The 17103-nt window shown below is 39.4% G+C and overlaps 2 protein-coding genes across 3 annotated transcripts in view; both read right to left on the reverse strand.

Moving 5' to 3' along the window:
* The window catches only part of LOC126031288 (acyl-coenzyme A synthetase ACSM1, mitochondrial-like), a 136351-nt gene that overhangs the window by 95491 nt on the left and 23757 nt on the right, over positions 1-17103 (reverse strand). The window lies entirely within an intron of this gene.
* Positions 1-17103, reverse strand: part of LOC126031225 (acyl-coenzyme A synthetase ACSM1, mitochondrial-like) — a 47419-nt gene that overhangs the window by 6559 nt on the left and 23757 nt on the right. The window contains exons 4-9 of one of the 2 annotated variants that reach the window (XM_049789516.1): positions 16764-16971; positions 14190-14330; positions 7416-7575; positions 3292-3371; positions 1914-2037; positions 869-949 (exon numbers count right to left, since the gene is read on the reverse strand). In XM_049789516.1, coding sequence (XP_049645473.1) covers positions 869-949; positions 1914-2037; positions 3292-3371; positions 7416-7575; positions 14190-14330; positions 16764-16971 — 794 coding nt within the window. The remainder of the gene's footprint in view (positions 1-868; positions 950-1913; positions 2038-3291; positions 3372-7415; positions 7576-14189; positions 14331-16763; positions 16972-17103) is intronic. The other variant, XM_049789517.1, reaches the window with a different exon arrangement.

Below are 17103 nucleotides of genomic sequence, written 5' to 3' on the forward strand. Positions count from 1 at the left end.
TGGTATTGAGTGAGGAGGTCTATCAGAAAATAGGACAAAATCATATAATCTAGAAATCATAAATTCAGGGATGCACAGGTGCCACAAATCTGCTTATGAGCTGAAATCATGAATTAGGTAAAATTAAAAACATTAACATGTGGAGTGAGTGCACTGCTCAGACTTCAGTAACTCTTAGTCTTTGTGTGAGGTCCTTGACTATCTCTATGAGATACACTCGTGAATGGGTGGCGAACATGCTGCTCTGGAGCAGCATGCAGCTCCTGGCCAAAATGAATGCGGCTCTTTGCCTCTTATCATTCCCACTGTGACTCTGCCTAGTTTGGATTTTGTTCTGCTGCTTCTGAGGAGGGACCTCTGATCAGAGATCTCCGAGCACGAAGTCCTGCCCCCAGGCTGTGTCCTCCAGTCTCCCATCCCTCAGAAACAACTGCACGGGCCAGCGAGCTGGGGACCAGTGTGTCACATGTTGTGTTACATCTTGCCGTTAGTTCTTAGTGTGGAGAACGCAGCACACCCTCACCATCACTGCAGGATTTTGACCCTCACTCAAAATGGCAAGTGCAATATGTGTTTAATATATTATTGTTAAAATTATATGCTTTTGTGTGAATGTTTGTCTGTTTTGGCAGGTCACTGCGTGGTGTAGCTCTCTGACTCTCACAGTTTAAAATTTTGGCTCTTTGTGTCAAAGTTGTTCGCCACCCCTGTACTCATGCATTGAGGCTATAGGTATCAACAGAAATGTCCTAGGACATTAGAGGAAAAAAGAACACTATAACAGGAACTTGGATCATTGTGTCACCTACTGTTATGAAATAGCCCAAGTCCAGCTGAAACCTAAATTTTTCTGCCATTAGAGTCAGACCTGAATGTCATAGGGTAAGATGCCTTTCCCCATTGAGCCTGGCTTGCTCTTCATTTCCCGAAGAACACCACAACACAGTCCCTGTGTACAAGAGAAGCCAAATCCTAATTAGTTAAATTTTCCAGGATAATCATAAAGAAGCAAGAATCATACCACAGCAACCCTGTTCAAATGAGTCATTTGAAGCTATTTCCTTGCGTATAAAAAGGAAGTCTTGGCATTCAGGCAACAGCCACCAACCTATTTAACAAACATTCACTGTACTTGACACTCTCCGTGAGACACACTAGGCTTCTGATTGGTGATAGGGCAACAGAATTCAGTGGCCCATATTCTATGTGATCTAGCTTATATTTCAAAAAAAGGACAATAGTATGAAATATGGTATTTCCTGTGTATGCTAGGCATGTTTCTATTTGGCAGGGGTAGGCAATATGTCTCAATCAAATTATCTGGACTGTTCAGTCACTATAGGATCCTTAGTGATGCTCTTTGAGATTCCATTTTCTCTCTCTGTGTGTATGTTTTGTTGCTGTATGTCTGAGTGTCCATAGCACATAACAGAAAATTTCTGGTTTCTGTACTTGTGGTGCTTTGGCACCATCATGCTTTTGTGCCAATTTGAAAAAGTCCACAGTTAAATTTCTAGAGATGACTCTGTATTTCCCATGTGGTTGGTGTCCTGGAAGAGTTAGTGCAGCAGAACTTAACTGTTGGAGGCCTCTGGGCTGCTGGAGAGCATTGCCCATCACATGGTTCCTCTGAGCTCTTTCTAGCTAATCATAAACACAGAGGAGCTTTCATATAACCCAAATAGCCCTTGATATTATTTTCAAACTGCTTTTAGCACAATGATTTCTAGGTAAATTGTCATTTTGGAAATTGAGGGAGAAATTATTCTACAAATCTGGAACCTTCTCTTGGCATACAACATTGCAGCTCCTAGAGTGGAGTCTTGGGACACACACATGACATGATTCATCTTATCTGTTGGACTCGGTGACTGTGCACATCCTGATTTGGTTCAACAGAAACCCCAACCTACCGTTTCTGACTGTCCATAGATCTGGTGAAGCTCAAGGCCTGTTTTTTCTTTCCATTGCACTTGCTCTTCAGGTAGCAGGGCCTCTCCACCAGTAGTACAGTGCTCCAGGGTTGGGAACTTGAGACTTAGGGGAAGATAACAAGTCAACAGAGACTCTGAACAAGCTAGGCTGCTTTGCACCAAGAGTGTGCTATGTTCTCACAGCTTATTAACAAAATCATTTGTCCTCCATTACCTTATTTTCTTACTTTCTTGTTATTTTACTGGTGTGTAGGGACAGCTGTAAGTCACTGGCTTCCTGTTACTGAAATTTCTTATGTTTGGTGATGAGGTTGAGAACTAAGTTAGGTTCAGATGAACTTTGTATCTGGATGGTCAAGGTGACATGTGTTTTTCAGAAATTACCTGTAGGAATGCATTCTGTGTGGATTAATGCAATGTTGTGTTTTTTTTTATATTATAGGAAGTTTTTGTTTCTTGTTCGTTTGTTTGTTTTGTTTGGACAAAAAATATTTTAGATTACCTAACACTGCTCTATAAATGCAGTACTACATAAATTTTATTGCAAGCAATAAAAACATAAGATAAAATTGTACTCAATTAGGTTGATTAAATTTAAAAGTTATGACAATAACAACCATTAGAGGTGGAATCAGAAATCTGTTTCTGTCCTATCAAGCTCTGCATTTATTCAATACTTTAGAAAAGTGAGTTGTTAAAATGAAACAGCTATGTAAACTAGCTTTTCTTCTAGAAAAACTCTAGAAATGTCTGCTTGTGTTCATCAGGGTGTAAGTGCAATAATTCAAAGGGGCATTGAGAATTGGCCCCAAATTAATATAGACCCAAAGAGACAGTGTTAGACAAGAAGACAGGTATTACAGAGTTCTGGAGGCTAGCTCTGGCTGGCATGGGGTGTGGGGAGACCACAGGCCGAAGGCCCTCTCCCTAGCTTGGTGGGTACTGGGAGGCCAAGGAGGCTCCCAGCCATCTCCCCCCTTCCTAGAAGACTCCAGGGACATGCCTGGGTGCTGGCCCAGGCAGCCAGAAAAGTGGGTGCCAGGGAGGACTCTAAAGGTGATTTATTTTCAACATTAGTATCCTGCAAATTTAAGTGCTGACCCATTTCTGCTTTTGAACTATTTTATAACAAAGATGATTAAGGTGGAATGAATCCACAATCATACAAGAATTATGATGTGCTTAACACTAACCCTTGAGTTCTGATTAACAAACTAGCTTGACTGGCCAATAATTACCATGCCAACTGTGTACACAGACACATCAAAGGAAAAGAATTAAATACAGCCAAACCAAGTAAATCAAATTTCTTAAATTTTCCCAATATTCTTATCAGACAAATTCTCATTCACCTTACCTAGCAGAGTCCTGCTGCAGAATCATTCTATAAACAGCTGGTACAGCCATGATTTGGGTGATGGGGTATTTTACGAGAGTCTAGAAAGTAAGAATAGTTTAATTTTTTTCAGTTAAACTTTCAAATATCAATAAATGATTATCAGCCAATTAAAATTTTCAGTAGCATTTTAAATTTCAATCTCCTTTGTAAGAAATCTCCATCAATTAAATAAATATATTAATGTCAATTACTTAAATGATTTAATTCTTCTTTTTGTGATCTCTATGTTCAATGTATTTATTTATTCAATGTATTTATGTGTTAGCATATTTTACATAGAAATCAAAAAAGTAACAGAAGCGAAGGCAAAATAAAATTTTAATATCTGCCATGTCTAATTTCCATTTCTGCTTTCTTAAAACTACACCTAACTAGAATTTGTTGAATTTCTGTTTATTCTAAAAGCCTCACATTCATTTCAGGGAATAACTGCAGCACCCAGTAGCTGGTGGCAACTGTACAGCACATTTGAGCAATACTCAGTAGCTCATTGTTCCAGTGATATTCCCCGTATTTAATAAATTACAATGACCTCAAACATACTTTTTGCAATGAAAAGCAAATTGTGAAGTAAAGAATCTTTCGTTCTTGAAATACTTTGCCTTTTATTTTGTTTTGAGCCATGCCTGACATTGCTCAGGGCTTATACCTCTTTGATCTCAGCTCAGAGATCACTCTATAGGGCTTGGAGGACCATATATGGTGCAAGGGATTGGACTTGCAACAGCCACATGCAAGGCAAGTTCCCTATTTGCTGTACTGTGTCTTAAGACACAATTTTCCCCTTATTAACAATAGTTTACCTACCAGGTGTAATATAAATAAAGCAAAGAAAGTAAATAAAGAGTATTGTCTTATGTTTTACTTATTACTATTTTACTAATATCATTTATAATATATTATAATTTTTCTACAATTGGAGATTTGTTTTGTATAATTGTTTTTTAATTTCTTAATTTAAAGGCTGCGATTACAAACATAATTGTAGTTGGGTTTCAGTCATAACAAGAATACCCTCCCGTGCAGCCTTCCCATCACCGATGCCCCATCTCTTCCCTCCCCACCCCTGCCTCTATTACAGACAGGCTTTGCACATCTCTCACTCATTGACATTGTTATGATTGTTCTCAGTGTAGTTATTTCTCTAAGTTCACTCAACACACTTTGTGGTGAGCTTCATATCTTGAGCCGGTCTTTCTGGCCCTCATCTCTAGGAATAATTTCAATGTTTTTAATTTTTCTCAAAACACATATATGAGAGAGACTATTATGTGAATCTCTCTCTCCCTCTGACTAATTTCACTCAGTATAATAGATTCCATGTACATCTATGTATAGGAATATTTCATGACAAACTCTCCTAATCACTGCATAATATTCCATTGTGTATGTGTGCCACAGTTTCTTTAGCCATTCCTCTGTTGAAAGGCATCTTGTTTTTTTCCAGAGTCTGGCTATTGTAAATAGTACTATGATGAATATAGATGTGAGGATGGGATTTTGAATTGGAATTTTATGTTCCTAGGGGATATCCCTAGGTGTGGTATAGCTGGGTCAAATGGGAGCTCAATAGCTAGAGCAACCCATGGAAAAGGAATATGGGAGGTATCCCTTTTCCCAAATTTAAATTGTATTACAAATCAATAGTCATTAAAACAGCACGGTATGGGAATAAAGACAGATCATCAGATCAGAGGAATAGACTGCAATATTCAGAGAAAGTTCCCCAGATATATAATCAATTAATCTTTGATAAAGGGGCAAGAAATCTAAAATGGAGCAAGGAAAGTCTCTTCAACAAGTGGTGTTGGGACTACTTGTCAACCACTTCCAAAAAAGCAAACTCAGACCTCTAGCTAACACCAGGTACCAAGGTCAAATGCAAATGGTTAAAAAGACCTTGATATCAGACCTAAAACCATAAATTATATAGAACAACACATAGGTAGAAAATCCAGGGCATTGAAACTAAAGGCAACTTCAAGGAAGAAACAGCACTCTCCAAACAAGTCAAAGCAGAGATACACCAAATGGGACTATATTAAGCTGAGAATCTACTGCACCTCAAAGAAAATAATGCTTAGTATACAAAGCCACCCACAGAATGAGAGAAACTATTCACCCAATACCCATCAGATAGTGAGCAAATATCTAAGATATCCAAGGTACTGAGAGAACTTAATAAGAAAAAAAATATAAAACCCAGAAAAAAATGGGGAGAAGAAATGAACAGACTCTTTGTCAAAGAAGAAATACAAATGGCCAAAGGGCACATGAAAAAGTACTCCAAATCACTAATCATCAGGGAGATGCAAATCAAAGCAACAATGAGGTACCATCTCACACCACAGTTACTAGCACACATCACAAAGAATAAGAACAAATCAGTGCTGTCAGTGATGTGGGGATAGAGGAACTCATATTCACTGCTGGTGGGAATGCGATCTGGTCCAGCTCTATGGAAAACAATATGGAGATTCCTCAAATCTGGAAATTAATTTTTTCAATATACACACATTGATAAGAATTTTTATGTACATAAAAGAATATATGCAGAAATAACAGACATTAATGAGGAGATAAATCAGAACTTAAATGATGAATGTTAAAAAAAATCAGTGGGTGACATCAGGGAGATTTGAAGAGCCTTCTGAGGCAACATAGCAAAAAATATTCCTTTAGGAAATATACAGATTATTTAGACTGATAACAATTTAAAGGAATTTGTGTTTGTTGAAATTAGATTAGTTAATCCAAGTTGGTATTTATTCACATTATCGAGCTAAGTGGGGAAATGAGAATTTCAGATCAGAGTAGGTAGGTTGAGAGCACAAATAATACAAAATAGAAGAATTTAAATTTGTTTTACTGAATTGCTCTAAAACTTTGTTGCTATAAATTGGGAACAAGTATATTTTTTCATGAAGGATGTGCAAGGAACACTTTGGGGAAATCTATCATCACTCAGCTACAGCTTCTTTTTGAACCAAGCCAGTGTTTAATGTCTGACATAAACCTCTGGTTATATCCTACGTTCAATCCATCCCTTTTTTTAGAGCCGTTTTACTATAATTCAGCACAAATTCCCCACCCTGAAATCACTTTTCCATTTACTTGTGCTACCCTCATTCCAGCATGTTTGTACCTGTAACCTGACCACAGATCTACAGCATGCTTGGTGACTACATGATACACTACTGAAATCAGCTGAGCCACTCTGCTTCTAAGTGGTGTGGCCTGGTCATCTGGAAAAGTTATAGTCTCTGTGTGCCTACAGAAGCAAGTCAGGCCTGCAAAGAGAGAGAAGGTACCAACCAAACCTTAGAGAGAAGCCTTGCTCAAGTTGTCCTGATTCCTATGACTTTGTGGTCTCTGTTCCAGACAAATTTTAGAAGAAAATTAACTATGAAACTCTGGTTTTACATATAAAGAGAACTGACTTTACATGTAAGACTCAGACTGGTAAGGAAGCTGCAGGAACAGTCAAACATGGGAGGGAGAAAATACTAGAAAATTAGAAGACTCTAATTTTAGATCCTTCATTATATTAACAGCACACACACATACACACATCAGTTTCCTGGCATGATCCAGGAGACATTATATTGTCCTGGGCTTTAAATTTTAAAAATATGTGTTCTGGTCCAAGAGTACACCATTCGATCCATGGGTATGGGAATATGGAAATATACATTTTCTTCAACTTGATAAGACTGATATTATGACTGATTTAGTGATTCATTCTTTGAAAGTCTTTGAGAAGTTCAGGACCTAAGTTATATTATACTAACGTAATCTTTTACTCAATAAATATTCTAAGCAAAATCAAAATGTAGAATTTTTAGCATAAATTTCTCCTAGGAGACTGTTAATATTAGAAGGTTAATCTTAGGGCCAGAGTGGTAGACAGTAGTAGGGTGTTTGTTTGCCTTGCATGTAGCTGACCCAGGACAGAAGCAGGTTTGATCCCTGGCATTCCACATGGTCTCCTGATCCAGGAGCAATTCCTGAGCACAGAGTCAGGAATAACCCCTGAACACCCCTGGGTGTCCCCCCTTTCCCTAAAAGAAAGTTAGCCTTACCTGTACAATCACTTTAGCTTCAACCTGGGGCAATTCATGGATGAATACAGTACACCCCGCTGTCCACGGTTCGAGCAGTGCCCCAAGGACAGCTAGAATCCAACCTGGATCTGACATACACCAGATGACATCAGACATCTTCAGCTGCAGCACTTTCCTGCTAACTCCAAAGTACAGCAATATAATCAGCTCTTTAAGGATAGAAAATGTTTCAAAACTGGGGACTTATTCTGGGCAATAGCATCATCACATTCTCTTCATTTATGTGGTTTCTAGGGAACTTCAGACCTACACATGTTACAGGTCACCAGAGTGTATCAGACAATACTTTCTTGCCATGAATGATATCAACTGCTTGATACGACTAATCACACTAAATTCGAAGTCTAAAAACACAGTTTTTCTTTCTTCGATTTAAGTCTGGTATGTTCCTAGCAGCTGTTCTGGAATAATGAAGGATATGTCTTTCTAAGAATATCATAAAAAAGAAAAGCAGAATCAGAATTGACAGATGAGAGATCAAAACTCATATGAATGTTCTGAAGGAATGCTAACAACAAGTCTAGATTCCTTTGTTTTACAATCTGATAAAACCTCATATTCCTCCTTTGACCGAAATGGGCCTGTAGACCAGGTATTGTAAAGAGAAGACAGAATCCTAATTAGTACCTCCTCGAGGCTAAGTATTGGAATTAGACAAGAACCATTATTGGAAGGTGAAGGAAAAAAAGATTTCCCATTTCTTTTTTTGTCTTTGTTTTTGGGCACACCCAGTGGCATTCAGGATTTACTCCTGGCTCTATTCTCAGAAGTCACTCCTGGCAGGCTTGGGAGACCTTGTTGGATGCTGGAATTTGAACCACAGTTTAGTTGTGTACAAAGCAAACAGCCTCCCACAGTGCTATCTCTCTGACCCAGTTTTTGCATTGCTTATTTTTTCTGCTTCCGTGGTATCTGTGTGTGTACAACCTTCAGCAGTCTCAACTATGCTATTGGATCTGGCTTATAGGTGCCTTTCTGATGAACTCCCAGTTCATCAGCCCTCACAGAATTATGGCACATCATATGGGGAAGGATTATATCTTTTCTGAGCTTCAAGCCCAATGACTCATAGGATATGTCTGAAAAATATCTCTTGGGCACCTCAATTCTGTAGCTGTCCTAACTCTCTTGGACTAATTACCCATAATGTTCTTTACATTTCATCAAATGCTATTATTATTGCAAATAGCCTGCAATCTAATAATCAATCTAGATCACATCCTTTCTCCAAGTTCCACATCTAACCTTCTGCTTCCCATTTTCTAAAATCTTAAATATAATGATACTCTATAGGTTTCAGGCATCTTGATTAATCTACCTCTATATTGTACCTAGAATATTCTAAGACCATCTAAATGGTCTTCTTACTCTATTACAATATTTTTATGATTTTTCTTGTTTAATTTAACTTTTAGTCATCAACTCATAAGCAAATCCTAACATATTTTATTTTTCAAAGTATTTCCATTTATAATTCCTTTTAAAAATGTAACCTCCCTCTATAACATCCCCTTCCTGTATTCAAGACATGCATTTTACTATACTTGCATTTTTATTAAAGTTTATAAAGCTCTTTTTAATTATTTTTAAAGTATTAGAGTTAAAAATATAATAAAAACAATGATGTGAGAGTGGTAATTGTTGTTGTTTGCATAGGCCCAGCAAAATATGGGAAAAATGGGGGAAAAATTCTTGGCCTAGATACATGGAGATCTTAACCCTGAAGTTTTCTGGCATAAAACCTACTCTGGGCTTCAGGCATACTAGGTTGTCCAACCCTCAAGTCATTCTCTGTGGTCCCCATGAAATTTTTTCACACATTATCTGATGTTGGTGTCAGGTTCCTGTAGTTAAAGATTCTGGTTTGTATGCATTTTCTTCATTGAATTCAGGATGATGTGGAGCATCCTCTGGTTTCATCTCACCATTAGATGCGGAGAGCCCTGCATTGCAAGCAGGTTGTTGCTGTTGCTAAGTAGTCTGGGTATTAAGAGAACACTCTTTGGAGTAAGTCAATGCCTGGGCAGTGGTATGGTCTTCCCTGGTAGAGGTTTGCTTCCTGGTGATGTTATAGACACAATTGTGGTTGTTTCATAGATGGTATCCATGGTTCAGGGGTGTATGGGCAATGCGTATTCTTCTGAAGCTAAACCAAGTAATTATGCCAATGTTTAGGGTATAAGGTCTAACTGAATTACAAAATTTGTGTTCCTATCTCTATTAGATAAGAACTTGTTTTCATATGTAATATTTTTCCGTTTTAATGTACCTTTGCAAAAGAGGAGCAATTCCACAAGCTATTATTGGTGCATCTGGTGGTTGAAGGAACAAGCCCAACAATCCTGGACATTTGCTTTTAACATGAACTCTAAACAGAAAGACTCTTCTACCAGAATTCCTTATTGAAAAGATCACAAAGAAAACAACAATGGGTAAAATTATCCTAATATAAGAAGGTATTCAAAAGAGCTATAAAGCTCTTTATAACAGCTATATAGCTGTTAAAGTAATACATCTAACATATACAAAGGAGATATACATGTTCCATTTATGTCTTTAGAAAATGTCAGCGGGAGGGTGTTGAATCTGGGTCACGACTTTGATCTGTGATTTGGCCTTCTGGAGTCTACAAAATTACTCCCAGCAGTCCCATATCAGGAAATGTCTTTGAGTGGGATTTCTCAGAAAACGAGTATGGTAGCAGGCACAGGTATACAGTGAAAGAAATTGGAGGATAGGAGGCCGCTGAGTTTAGATAAATAGGAACAGAGTATTGTTTTCTTCTCAGGCTGAGAGTCTATTTTTTTAATTTGGGAGCTGGTTGGCAGCTGGCTGAAGGGAGGATAATGATCTGCCTCGTAAGGAGCCAAGAAATAAGGGTCAAATTGGTTAAAAGTGGGGTAATGGGTGGTGGGGTTGAGGGAGTAAAGTACTAGAAATGAGCTTGTAAGTTGGTGAGCCTGGGAGGGGGTAAGTATACAACATAAATATTATGTATATTGTGAATACAGACTAAACCCTATGATATCCTATTAAGCTGTCTACACATTAGCCCTGTGGGCGCTAGTCTCTGCACAGTTTGAGAATGGACTCTGGTGGGAAGGAAAGTTGCCATTGACTTCCCACAACCACACCTCTTGGGCAGGGTGGGGGTTGGGGAAAACCTGGGTCTCCTTTGAACTCCTTCCTGGAACCCATCTTGCTGGCCCCCTTGGCAGGTGCCCAGAAATAACCTTGGAGTCCAGGAAGGAGAAGGAAGGCTATTGGGGAGCAGCCCAAATCCCGGAGCCCCCTAAGCTTGGTAAAAATGTCTTCAGCATGCAGCCATGGTGGCAAGGGCTTCCACTTCTATTATAATCTTTATTATTCTATTCTAACTTTTATCACCCATTCTCTAACCTGCAATCAAAGTGAAAATGTCAAATAATCTTTGATATTTGGTCTTTCATGCTAATAATATAATTCTCCTCTGGTGTTTCTTCTCAGGAAAACCTTTAATAGCTCACGTTTGTTTTCCTGATAAATTCCAACACTAAGCCAAGGAGCCCAAGGCTCACTGTGACCTAGGCAATAATCACATTCCCATTTCCTGTTTTCTGTTGCTCACAGAAATTTGAGAACCAGTTAATGTGGTCTTTTTGTTTCTCTAAATGCTTCTTGGTTTAATTCTAACTTTGCAATATTTCTGACTTTATACTAAGTCTTCTTTCCTTTGAATTTTACAAGGTATTTTATAAGATGTTAAAGGTTAGAGAAAGAGTGAAGGATGGGTTTGTTTTCAATTTCATTAAAAAGCTAAGGACTATAGCTGGGAGCCAGGAGGTTCTGCCAGCATGGGGTGTGGCAGCCCTCCACCATGCCAAAGGCCTTTTTAACCAGGCCTAGGAAGGGGTGCATGACATGGGTCACCTCAGCACCCTTCAACTTCTTTCCTCTGGAACTCCAGGACTTCCCCTCGGCCACATACCTTGGCAAGCCAGCAAGGTGGATACCTTGGAGGAGCTTATAGGTTACCCTAGGCTTTCCCCATTTCCCTCCAGGCTCCAGAGGGAGGGTATGGGTGGGGGGTTTGACCATCCAACCTTCCAGCTCTTGAAGGATCTCTTTCCTTCCTGGGAGCCAGGAGGTTCTGCCAACATGGGGAATAGCAGCACAATAAGATCTGGCTTTAGGATGCCCCAGAAAATTTCCTTACTAAACCTGTCCATTGTAAAACCTATTGACAAATATTTAGATATCATTGTGTTTAATGTGTTTGTCATAATCTGAAAGTCGCCCAGTAGCTCATATTATCCCTTTACTCCTTCACTCCCACCTCCTATTATCCCACATTTAACCATTTTTTACTAATGATTTTTGTTTTGGCCAAGTAGATTGCATATCTTTCACAGTAATTTTATGGGTGGAGTCTGAAGCTTCAACAGGCAAACACGTGGATGACATGGCTCCAGCTGTAGGCTTTTTGGTCAAGCTAAGGGGAAGATGCAACCTCAGCTGTGCCCCACAGCCTTCTCTATTCTTCCTCCCGGTCCACAGGGTTACTAATGACCACCTGCTCAGGGTCCCAGCAAGTGTGCTCCGGCGAGGAGCAATTTAAAGGAGACCCCAGGCTTCCTCTTTCCTGCAAGGGGTGTGGAGGGGAGGGGACTGGTGATCTTCTGGTTTCCAGCAATTAGGAAGCAAATGCCTCTCAGGGAGTCGGAAGCTTCAGCAGGCAATGTGGGGAGGACATGGCTCCATGCAGTAGGCTTTTTTGGCCTAGCTTAGGGGAAGATTCAGTCTCGGCTGACCCCCACAGCCTTTTCTCTCCTTCCCTGTTTTTTCAGGGGGTGGAGAGGGGACTGGTGATCTTCCGGCTTCCAGCAACTAGGAAGCAAACACCCCTCAGGGAGTCGGAAGCTTCAGCATGCAACACGAGGATGACATGGATCCATGTGCTCTTTACCTGTCCAAATCACAGACCAAAGTTGTGTCTCAGAAACAACACCCTCCCCTTTGACTATTTCTAAAACATAAAAGGGACACATGCATCTCCTTTGTATATCTCAGATGTATTCCCTTAACATCTATAACTCTTTTCGAATATCCTTACATAGTGACAATTTTGCCCCCTGGATTTGTTATTTGATTGTTTGATTTTCCCCCTTTGAGATCTGTTTTATAATCAATACTGGCAGAAGAGTATCTCTGTATAGAATTCATGTTTGAACCAAGTTACTGGGAATGTTGGCCTCCAGATACATCGACAATATCTTGTGGCATTGCTTCTCTTTTGCATAGGCACATTAAAATGGAAAATAATACATATGCAAACAAGTTCTTCTCTAATAGAGATGAGAACACAAATATGGTAATGCAATTAGGCCTTATACCATGAACATTGGCATAATGATTTGGTTTAGGCCTCAGAAGAATATGCATTGCCCACACACAATGGATACCATCTATAGAAACAACCACAGTTGTCTATAACAGTACCAGGATCCAAGCCTCTACCAGGAAAGATCTACCACTGCTTTGGCATTGACTTTCTCCAAAGACTGCTCCCAACACCCAGATGACTCAGCAACAGCCTTCTTGCAGGGCAGATAGCTCCGCATTTAATGGTATGCTGAAACTAGAGGATTCCCCATATCAGCCTGACATCAATGAAAGAACTGTATAGAATCCAAATCTTTAAATATAAGAAACTGATACCAAGAATAGCTAAAAGTGTGAAAAAGTTTCGCCGGGCCACAGAGAATGACTTGGATTGGACAGACTGGTATGCCTGGAACCCAGAGACAGTCTTATGCCATGCCTAGAACCCAGAGACAGTCTTATGCCAATAAACTTCCGAGATGAGGACTTCTTGTAATCAGGTCAAGGAGTTTTTCCATTATCCCCATATTTTTCTGACCTATGCAAAAAAAGGCAATTGCCACTATCACACCTTTACTATTTTATTTTTTACTCTTATCCTTTAAGAACAAAAACCGAACAATTTACTGAACTTAAAAATGAATAACTGTAGTAGAATGCCTGTCTTGAATACAGGTAGGGTATGAGAAGTGGGGAGGGATGATGTTACACTGGTGAAGGGGAGTGTTCTGTTTGTGACTGTAACCCAACTATGATCATGTTACTTAAATAAAAATATATTAAAAAAGGTAACGACTATAATTTTATCTTCTATGTTGTTCAAGGCTATAATACTGGATTGGTATAATTTTATTCCATTAAAGTTTAAACTGACAGATTGTGGTTAGGGAATACAAATCTGGAAGATGAGAGGACCTGGCTCCTCAAGTTTTCTACTAGAATATTCTTCCTTCTGCTCATCAGACTCTTGAAGCAGTGTCAGAACACAGTGCAGCCATTATCCATAAAATCCCTTTTTACCTAAATATACATCCTTTGTTATTTGTATGCTTTGGTCAGTAAACACAGGCTTTCATGTCTTCAACTTGAGCACCCGCATTTGGAAAGAAGAATAGGATTGTGGATTCTAAATTTGATTTATACATACAAATATAAACAACACACACAATTCCCAAAATGGTGATCCAGATACTAAAGAGATACCTCTTTTTTTAAATTTTGGGCCACTCCTGGCTCTGCCCTCAGATATCAAACCTGGCAGGCTCTGAGGATTATACAGTTTACAAGGGATTGAAAATGGGTGGGCTACATGCAAGGCCAAACCCAAACCCACTGTGCTATTGCTTTGGCCTCAAGTTCCCTCTTTCTTACCAGGAAGATAAAGAAGATCTGAAGGCAAGACCTTGGTCATGTTTTGCCATCTTGGGGAAACCTGTGGTCCCACTGGTGAAAAAGATGACCATTGGGTCCATGGTTTTTGACTTAATGCAGGTGTGGTCAGGGGATGCTTCCCTAGAAAATGATTTAAAACAGAAAAGAGAGAAGTCATGTTTTTGTCTTCCCATCCTCAGGAACACCTTGTCCTCTTGCTGCTGCACTTAAGAGTTTAAGGGTGAGTTGAACAAATAGACTCTGACATTTATTCTACTTAAGACAGGAAATTCAGTGCATTGACTTTTAAATCAACAAACACTGAAAGAGCATCTTGGTTCAGACAAACACTTTACATGTTTAAAGAAGAACACATTCACGTCAATAAAGTAAGCTCTACATTTTAAGGCTTGGTTTTTTTTTTTTGTTTTTTTTTTTGAGAAGACCGAGGCTCAGAGAAGTTAGGTGACTTGCCTGAGGACAATGGCCTGCTGAGCCTGGATTCAAACCCAGGATTTCTGATCATTGAATGTACTGCTGATAATTACTCTGCCCTAAAACATACACAGACTAATAGTGCTAGGAATAGAGTCCCCATTACCTAGTGTTGAATGAAATAGGAAAGAAGGTGAGGGACAATAAAATAAAGAGAATATTTATGTACATCTTCCCTGGCGTGAACTGGAGCTGGCAGGAGCAGCTGCAATGACCTCATTCTGCCTTGGCTCTTGAACATCTCCTAGACTGAGTCTCTTGAAACAACTAGGATGGTAAAAGCAAGCTTCATATGGTTTTTGCCAACGAAATTGGAAAACATTCTGATATGGAGAAAAACAGTAGATCAACCAGTTTTGATGGGCACATTTACTAAGGCTGGACAATTTAACAAAGTTTTATAGACAATTTTTGGATTGAGGTATGGAAGAAGTAGGAAGATTGGTAGATAGAACCACACTCATTGGTGAACCATGATTTTTTACAAACTCTGTGCTCAGGTGTGAGAACAGATAGTTCATTAGGGAGTTCTCAGTGGCCCATATGCATTTTAGGAAACTCAGGGAATCTGCCATGTGCAAAATCAGCACCATAACTCCTACACTATCTGTCTGGTCCCTAATGAAAATTCTATGTAAGCTATTTCCTTATCATTTCTCAGAATTTAAAATATACTTTAAGGTATGTCTGCTGCATTGCTTACTTTGGAAAGTTAAAGACCTTCAGAAATGGAGCAATTATTTTAAAAAAACAAACTGTCTAGTTGCTGTGTATTATTTGTAAAATACCTTAATGCCATCCGAGTTGAGTGTGGGAGGTAAATGGGACCTTTCTTCCAAACTATTCCTATGTTTTCCTGCAGGATGTCTATGCTGGGAGCCAGTCCAGGGAGATACAAAGTGTTTGCACCTAAATCTTTCAGCCAGAGACTCAATTTTTTTCTTGAAGTGTCAATTTCACTTAAAAAATTTACTTTCCCCTCAATTTGTGAGGAGGGGGAATAATGGAGGGCATCAAGACCAAACAGTCATATGAACATTGAGTAGAAATAAAAATGATCAGACCTAAACACCAAATTCAAAGTCAATTTCAACAGAATCGATACCCAGTCTACAACAAGCTAGACACAGAAGGGACCACATATACTCACTGCACAGGGGGTGGAGCAAAGTAGGGGCAAAATGGGATGCATGCTGGGGACAGGGGTGGAGAGAAGGCAATATTGGAGGTGGGAATGCCCCTAATTCAATGTCTCTATGTACCCAAAATACTACTGTGAAAGATTTGCAATATACTTTGATCAAAATAAAAATTATTAATTAAAAATTACTTCCTTCTGACATCTGATAGCTCTAGATATATACATAAATACAAATATGTATATATCTATGTATATATTTTTATTTTTAGCCACCTCAGGCAATACTCTGAGTATACTCAGGCATTATTATGGGATCAGTGATTGTGGTCATTTCTAGTTTGGCTGAAGGAACATGTTATACAAAAGGTCGTTTCTGGACCTTGTGCCAACAAAGCAAATTGTTCTAGCCTCATAGGTTTCTTCTCAAGTTCATTTTTTTTTGGTTTTTGGCCACACCCATTTGACACTCAGGGGTTACTCCTGGCTAAGAAATAGCTCCTGGCTTGGGGGGGGGGACCTTATGGGACGCCAGGGGATCGAACCGTGGTCTGTCCTACACTAGCGCTTGCTACCTCTAGCCGCTAGAGTCTAGTGCCACCTCTCCGGCCCCTCAAGTTCATTTTTATATAATCATTTATATAGACTCCCTACCTCAAAAAGTCACAAAACTATAACCTTCATCACCATATTTCCTGTGCATACAATTCCATGAGCAATTATACTTTAAGGAGAGCAGTAGCTTGAGGTTTTATAGCTAAAGCAATTGTGGCCTTGAGAAGAGATGAAAAGTCTCAGGATCTTTGATAAATAGAGATAGAGAAGGAAGGATTCTGGGTCAGATCTGGTGAGCTGACATTTGGCTGTCACGTTATAGCTGGCAGGGGAAGGCCTTCACCTAGGATTCTTCTCACAATGCATTCATCAGACCATGTACGCACTTCATCAGTGATCGGAAGTCCTGCCACCCTTCGCGACTGTGATCTGATACCAGGAGTTTTGTTTTCAGCGCTGGGCACTTCGAAGCCACAGAGTCCACTTCTGGGGCCAGAGTATCAATGGTTACAATCCCCTGTGCTTCAGATGCTTGTAATCTATAGAGAATATCCTTGGCTTTCATCTGAGTGGTGCCTGGCATGAAGATGATTCCTAAGGAGGAAGAGCAAAGTTTTCTTTTCACTTTCACTCCCTTAAGTATCAGGCATGATTTACCTGCAAGCGTGGTACACAGACTAGCAGCATCTGTGTTACTTAGACACAGAATCTCAAACACCCAAACCT

Source organism: Suncus etruscus, chromosome 15, assembly GCF_024139225.1.
Source record: "Suncus etruscus isolate mSunEtr1 chromosome 15, mSunEtr1.pri.cur, whole genome shotgun sequence".
In the NCBI taxonomy this organism is placed as follows: domain Eukaryota; kingdom Metazoa; phylum Chordata; class Mammalia; order Eulipotyphla; family Soricidae; genus Suncus; species Suncus etruscus.